Below are 7339 nucleotides of genomic sequence, written 5' to 3'. Positions count from 1 at the left end.
CGCCCACTGCTAACACTGACAGGCATCCTCTGCTGGGATGGGCAATGAAGGCTTACACCACTCAGGCCCTTCACGAGTGCATCTTCCCCGCTTAGACTCTTGCAGGGGATTACATATCCACCATCTCACACAAGCATCAAAATCACAGACATCGGTCACCATGGGCACAGTGCTAGTAGCCCTGACATGGCAGGTTGTGGTGCCTGCAGCAGCCCAGCAGTTTGTACGCTTGTGCCTGCCACCAGACACAAACCCACCTGAAAACCCTTCTCTCTTGCTGCAGAATGAACGAGCTACAGGTGCCAGCTCTGCCTAGATCAACTGCTGGAAATAGATTCAGAGAAAAATGGCTCTGAGCAATGTTCACTAATGTTAATGAATAAATATTGTTAGCTCCTGTTAACTCCATTAAAACATTTGTATATATAAGGATTTCTTTTTAAGTGGGCAAACTAATAAAACCAACTAGAATTTTAAGACACTCCACAAAGAAAACTAGATTGGATATGTATATTAATACAAATAGCTGCACCAATCAATCACACGATTACTAAACTCCAGTAGGTTTGCAGGTGAAGGGCCCAAGTGACAACTACACTGCGTGTTGGCGATTATTACAGCGTTCACAGAGACCTGGGCCGTAGGGGACACCTGCGCTACGAGGACACCCGGACAGCCGGCTCCCCCCCGCGTGCCCGGCGGGACGCACCCGCTCGCGGCTCCCGGGGCCGGCCCCGCCCGGGCCCAGCCGGCGCTGCCCGCCCCGCGCCCCGCCCGCGGTCGCCGGGACGCGGCTCCGCCCGCTCCGCAGCGCCGGGACGCGCCCGCGCTCCCCCGGCGGCGGCGCGGCCATGGCGGCGGCGGGCGCGCTGTGGGCGGAGGCGCGGGCGCTGCTGCCCGGTGCCGAGGAAGAGCTGTCCCTGGCGCTGAGCGGCGAGGTGGACGACTGCGTCCCGCCCCTGCTGCGGCGGGCCCGCGGGCTGCTCTACGGGGCGCCGGGCCCGCCGTGCGGGGCGGCGGCGGCGGAGCTGCGGCGCCTGGGCGACGTCCTGCGCGACTACGCCTGGGAGAAGCTGAACGCGGGGCCGTGGCGGGAGGTCGGCAAGGCCTGGCGGCAGGTCTACGCCTACGGCTGCCTCTTCGGCGCGCTGGCCGAGGTCGCCGCCTGCCGCCCGCTGGCGCCCGCCGTTCGCCTGTGCGACATGGGGCTGCTGATGGGCGCCTCCGTGCTGGACAACGCCCTCGCCCGCCTCGTCCGCCTCCTGCAGGCGCGGCTGCCCCGCGGGAAGCGGCGCGCCGCGGCCGTGGGCAGCGCCAAGGTACGGCGGCCCGGGGCTCCCCGAGGCCCCGCTCCGGGCGCGGTGGGCGGCGGAGGGAGCCGCGGGGACAGCCTGACGAGGGCGTTTCTGTTGCAGAGGGCCCGGGTTGACCCCTCTCCGGCGCCCGTGGTGCAGCCAGAAGAAGCGCTTCCACACGTTCGCTGCCCTTCGCTAGAGCACTTCAGAGACAACTATCTAATTCCGCAAAAGCCTGTTGTCTTGGAGGGAATTATTGACCACTGGCCGTGTATGAAGAAGTGGAGGTGAGAGATCAGTGTTTCTTCCCCGTGCTTATAAGGACGAGGATCATTTTGTGCATCAGATGTCTTGGCGCGCCATGTAGCGGTAGACACCTCTACAGAAGACAAGCACCGAGAGGACTGATTTTTGTTGGGTGTATCTTCCTGCTGCAGTTCTGTCTTTGCTCAGTAAATGTTTTTCTATAGATGCTAGAAGTAAAGTGAATCAAATCAGTTAGAACATCGTGTTGTAAGTGCTCCCGTGTGCCAGGGAAATCAGGTGCTGGCAGAGACTGCATTGGAACCCAGCTCTTCCTTTCAGGGTCTGGTGCAGGAGAGAACCCTGGCAAATTCCCTGCACGTTGTTGTACGTAACTGGAAACTAGAGGTGAGTATGAACCACTAACTATATCAGTGAATTTACTCTCATTTTAAGATCAGATGCTGGTGATACTTACATCCCAGAGTTTGCTGATAAATAGTGCAATAGGAATTTAATTTCAGAGAGGCATGAATAAAGCATAACTGTCTCTTTCATTCACAAGTGCGAGTAGTGATGTTTGCTCAGTAGCACTTTTGAGTGTTCAACTTCAGACAGCTGAATTTAGGAGTGAGTAATAACATTGTGCCATTAGTTTAATGTAGGCAATGGTGCCAACATTTCCAGTCATGAGAACCAAATATTTGTGAGCTAAAGCTTGTGATTCCTCTTAAAGGAAAAAAAAATAGTCAGGCTTAGTTTGAAGAATTGCTTATATCCTTCCATTCCACAGCCAAGGGTAAAATCTGTGTTAATTTAATGATTTAATGTAGATTGTTGTTACATATTTTATATATAACATTATGTGTGTGTATGTATATATATAATACAACTGGTTATCTATATTTTATATGTGTATGTATTATGTATGTAATTTTGTTATTTCTTAGGTATTTTTGTCTTTTTTTTTTTTTTTTTTTTTTCAGCCAAGGTACTCTTCTGCCTATCTTCAGATACTTAAAATAATGAACTTCTTAGTATAATTAATATCATGGTCAATGAAGAGATGTGTATCACCCTTCAAAGGAATTCCTCTGACTTTAGCCAGGGTGGATATTACTGGCACCTGTATACAGAATCTGGCACTGGTAGACAGTTGATCTAGCATTAATAGTAACAAGAAACAGTATTTTATTTAGCAAACTTGGTTGCAGGCAACAAAAAGATTAGCCATCAGTAGCCAAGAGACTAACTGCTTAAATCTCCCTAACTGTTAAGGAAACAATAATTAACTGATGTAAACAAGGTTTTAAAAACAAACAGGCAGTATATTATTTCTGTGTATTACACAGATGATGTTAGCCACTTGGTTTCTTGCTGCTTGGGTTGTTTACTGCTAACCTTTGTCTCTCATTTGTTGGTTTAAGAGAGGAAAAACTCATGGTAGTGGTTTTATTACCCTGAAAGATTTATTTCGACTGATTGTCCTCACATTCAAAAATGGTAACAAGAGAAATATAAAAGAGTGATGGAACTTTTTTTTCATTTCAGCGTGGACTATATTTGTCAAGTTGCTGGGTGTCGCACAGTCCCTGTAGAATTGGGTTCCCGATACACAGATGAGGAATGGTCTCAGAAGCTCATGACTGTCAATGACTTCATCAACCAGTATATTGTGAATGAGGTCTGTTACTCTAATTTTCTTTCATTTCCAAAAGCATCAGTGTGTACTGGTATAGAATATTTGCCTAGTTGGAGCTTATTAGAATAAACACGCTTGGAGGTGGTCCTGAAGGTGGGGTTAGGCGATAAGCATAGCACTGAATTAAAAGGTTTGACATTTGTGAGATCTGAAGCTACAAATAGTTACTGCAACGACCGTGGTTGTGGGGATGCGTCTACACTCTTACAATTTCAGTATAGATGTAAGTTGGTATTTCAGAAGACCCCTTATGCTAGTGAACTATTGAAGCAATTCTAGTACTCTTACTCTGAAATAGTACATTGTAAATACATGTTCTTACTTACAAGTAAATTTTTACCTATAAGTACATTAATGACCAAGAAGTCTTACCCTGTATGTCACTATGCATTTTTCTTTCTCTGCTGTAATTTCAGAACAGTGTAGGATACCTTGCTCAGCACCAGCTTTTTGATCAGGTAAAACTGCATAAATGTTTTTCCTCTCTGCAGTCAAGTGTTCCCTTTGTGTGTCAAATCATCCCTGAGACTGTCATTTCTACTAGATGGAAGGGCATATGAGGAATTGACAATAAGTCTGAAGTTTATATTCCAACTGTTTTGAAGGAAGGATTTTGTTCCAAAGGGAGGATTTTGTTCCACCTGAATGAAAGGAGTGGAAACAAAAGCCTTTCAGAGGTGAAGGTGTTTGATTTTAGGGCTGTTTCGGTACAATGTAGCACTTATTTACAGGGATATTACCTGGAAAGCAGCATTTTCCCAAAGAATAGGCAAGTTAGGGAGGAGGTTTGGACAGGAAACCGACTTCAGTGGCGATATGTTCATCAAATCTGCGATGTCATTTTAGCTAAGCAGAGATTAGGTTGGTGGGAGATAGGAAAAGGAATCATACAGAGAATCAAGCTTAGTGTATAAAAGATAAGCTGCTCTTTTTCCTTGAATAGCAAACCTGCTTATTCTTGTAGTTCTGTCATTCCCTGAGTTTCTCTGGCTTCTGCTGAAGCAAATGGGGTCTCTGAAGTATAAGAAACCCCTTTCCTTTTTTCTTCCACCTCCTTTCAACAGAATCTGCTAGGACAGAAAGCGTGAGGACATGTCCTGCAGATTCCCAGCAGCCCAGCTATTTCTCTGCCACCATTGCAGAACAAGCAGGTCAATTGTTTTCTTTGTGTCAAGCCCTGTTACTCTATGAATTGTACACCTTTTGCAAGTTAGTACATACCTTTTTTAATGTTCATTTCTTTATGGGAGTAGATCCCAGAACTGAAAGAGGATATCAGTATCCCTGACTACTGCTGCCTGGGGGAAGGAGAAGAAGATGACATCACCATTAATGCTTGGTTTGGCCCGGAAGGAACTATCTCGCCTCTTCATCAGGATCCCCAGCAAAATTTTTTAGCCCAGGTCTGTACTCTGCTTACTCTATGCAAGCCGTCAATGCTATAGCTAGAAAAAATGTGTATGGTGTGTAAGTATTAGAGACAAGGACAGCAGACAAGTTGATGGATAACTGAAAGATAGTGAATAGGCAGATACTATTTCGCTATTCTCTTGCATTGATGCAACAACACTGATGCAACTTAATGTCATCATTAACTACAACCAGTCATTGAGATTAACCATCACTTACCCTCATTCTACAGGTGAATGGAAATGACAATGCACAAATGCACCTTGAATATTGTTTTCAGTTTTGGGCCACTTACTACAAGAAGGAAATGGCCTCAAGTTGCACCAGGGGAGATTTAGGTTAGATATCAGGAAGAATTTATTCACAGAAAGGGTGGTTAGGCATCGGAACAGGCTGCCCGGGGAAGCGGCAGAGTCCCCATCCCTGGGGGTATTTGAGACATGTGGACGTGGCACTAAGGGACAGACAGGGTTTAGTGGTAGACATGGTAGTGTTAGGTTGATGGCTGGACTTGTTGATCTTAAGGGTCTTTTCCAGCCTAAATGATTGTATGATTCAATAACAAGAAGTGGCTTTTCCAAGGCCACACAAGGAATTTGGAACCAAATTGGGAAAAACCTTGATCCTGTTACAGTGTCCAAAGGACTTTGGTTTTCCTGAACAGCAGGATGGTGGGTAGACTTAGGTGCATCCACTTCATGTTACCCCATGAGATTATCTATTTGTGCATGCATTGAGAGTTAGGTGAAGTAGTATTTACAGTAACTAACATTTTACATAGTTCCATGCATTAGTAAAAATACCACCTAATGCTTGGTTCCTTAGAGAGCTAACTAATATCCATATTAATATAGAAAAATACCTTAAGGAAGGGTGCAAAGGAACTGGAGTTAAGCTCATTTCAGTGGTGCCCAGTGATGGGATGAAAACCAATGGGCACACACTGAAATGCAGGAGGCTCCATCAGAACATCAGGAAACACTTCTTTACTGTGTGGGTAACTGAGCACTGTCAGAGGTTGCCAGAAAGGTGTGGAGTCTCCATCCTTTGAGATGTTCAGCTGCCTGCTCATGCCCCTGAGCAAGCTGCTCTAGCTGGCCCACTTGAACAGTGGGGTTAGACCAGATGACCTCCAGAGGTCCCTTCCCACCTCATCCAGCCTGTGAGTCCGTGAACTAATTTAACGATGATACATAAATAATAACTAAAGGAGTACATGGAAGTTTAACATTCACTGCCAGGCTGTATCTCTGTCTGCTGATGTATTCTCAGTTCTTCTGACAATTGCTTCCTGGCTGTAGGGCTCAAATAACATTGCATAAATTGGGTGCCTTGACCACTGAACTTAGAAGTAATTTGGTTATAGGTGTTTGCTGGTATTTTGAATTTCATCTGTTCCAATGGAGCAGGTACTTGGATTCCCATACTCCGATGTAACTTTTTATTATAATAGCATCTCTACTAGTAACAAAAATAACTTATCTTTTATTTAGTGTTAAATGCCAACTGTAGCCAACAGTATGGTATGCTAGTTAATTGAACATGTCACTTTCCAAAAATAGGTAGGTTCATGGCAGATAGAAAACATTCATTTTAATATGTGCAGGTATTTGGAAGAAAGTATGTCTGTCTTTATTCACCACAAGATTCAGAAAACCTTTACCCACATGAAGGACAAATTCTTCACAATACTAGCCAGGTAAATAGTTGTTGTATTTTTAGTGTCAGTAATGTTACTTTATCAAATCATATTTAACACATTCTATTGTTGTTTGTTTTTAATAGGTTGATGTAGAAGATCCGGACTTAAATAAGTTTCCCAATTTTAGAAAGGCTGCATGTCAGTCCTGCATTCTGATGCCTGGACAGGTTCTGTTCATTCCAGTTAAATACTGGCACTACATACGATCTCTTGATATTAGCTTCTCTGTCAGTTTCTGGTGGTCATAACTTTGAAGCATGCATGAAGTTTGTTAGTATTGTAATAGCAATTAAAAGTCAGGAAAAGTAGCATCTAGCATGCTTCCCAAGTGAATTCTATTTAAACATGAGAATATTTTTTCACTATCCAGAGGCCAGAGCTGGATTAAAAAATAAAAATCCTTGTTTCAGTATGATGAAAGAATCTGGATGGGTAAATGTGGGTAAACAGCAGTTGCTTCAATCACTTTATTTTTGTGGATGTTTTCAATATAACTTTCTTGTAAGGAGCAACTGTTGGTTCATTATTGTGTATGTGTGTGTGTATCTGAAACACATCTGTGTATCAACAGTGCTATGACTGCTTTTCAAACTGGAACATCAGGTTAGTGTTATCTTCTACTTGTATTTAAAAATAGTAAAAAATGGAGTAAAAGTGACAGCCCAAAAGTTCAATATATCTGGAAAAAAAAAGTAACATGAAGCAAGATACCAGTCTCCTAGGTGGAAGAAGGTAAGTGTCAGGGACTAGGAAGGTAACTAAGTGTAGTTAATCCTTAGTTTAATAGCAATTAAATAAACTGAAGCTTAATCATACTTTGATAGTCAGCTGAACTGCAGACATTCTGCAGTGGAAGTCTTTGAGTCCCTTTCATTTCTACCAAGGTAAGATGTATTAACGCTCTGCTCTGGCACCTGGCAGTAACATTGTCTTTTCTTTAAGTCGCTTTTTAAAGAAAAATGAATCTTTACAGAAAACTGGAGAGAG

The 7339-nt window shown here is 44.1% G+C and overlaps 1 protein-coding gene across 1 annotated transcript; it reads left to right on the top strand.

Moving 5' to 3' along the window:
* Positions 1 to 851: 851 nt before the first annotated feature.
* KDM8 (lysine demethylase 8) lies at positions 852 to 6864 on the top strand. Its single transcript, XM_032197453.1, has 7 exons — positions 852 to 1319; positions 1416 to 1582; positions 3090 to 3222; positions 3657 to 3698; positions 4494 to 4643; positions 6257 to 6349; positions 6436 to 6864. Exons 1-7 carry the CDS (start codon positions 852 to 854, stop codon positions 6598 to 6600), a joined length of 1218 nt encoding a protein of 405 aa, XP_032053344.1. The 3' UTR covers positions 6601 to 6864.
* The last annotated feature ends 475 nt before the right edge of the window (positions 6865 to 7339 follow it).

The sequence above is a fragment of the Aythya fuligula genome, chromosome 15 (assembly GCF_009819795.1).
Source record: "Aythya fuligula isolate bAytFul2 chromosome 15, bAytFul2.pri, whole genome shotgun sequence".
NCBI lineage: Eukaryota > Metazoa > Chordata > Aves > Anseriformes > Anatidae > Aythya > Aythya fuligula.
The sequence above is the reverse complement of the archived record's forward strand: the minus strand, read 5'-3'. Positions and strand labels throughout refer to the sequence as shown.

Coding starts and splice junctions, on each gene's coding strand:
- KDM8 (XM_032197453.1), top strand. CDS start 852: ATGGCGGCGGCGGGCGCGCTGTGGGCGGAGGCGCGGGCGCTGCTGCCC. Junction 1,583..3,089: donor CCGTGTATGAAGAAGTGGAG/GTGAGAGATCAG, acceptor TTTTCATTTCAG/CGTGGACTATATTTGTCAAG. Junction 3,223..3,656: donor ACCAGTATATTGTGAATGAG/GTCTGTTACTCT, acceptor CTGTAATTTCAG/AACAGTGTAGGATACCTTGC.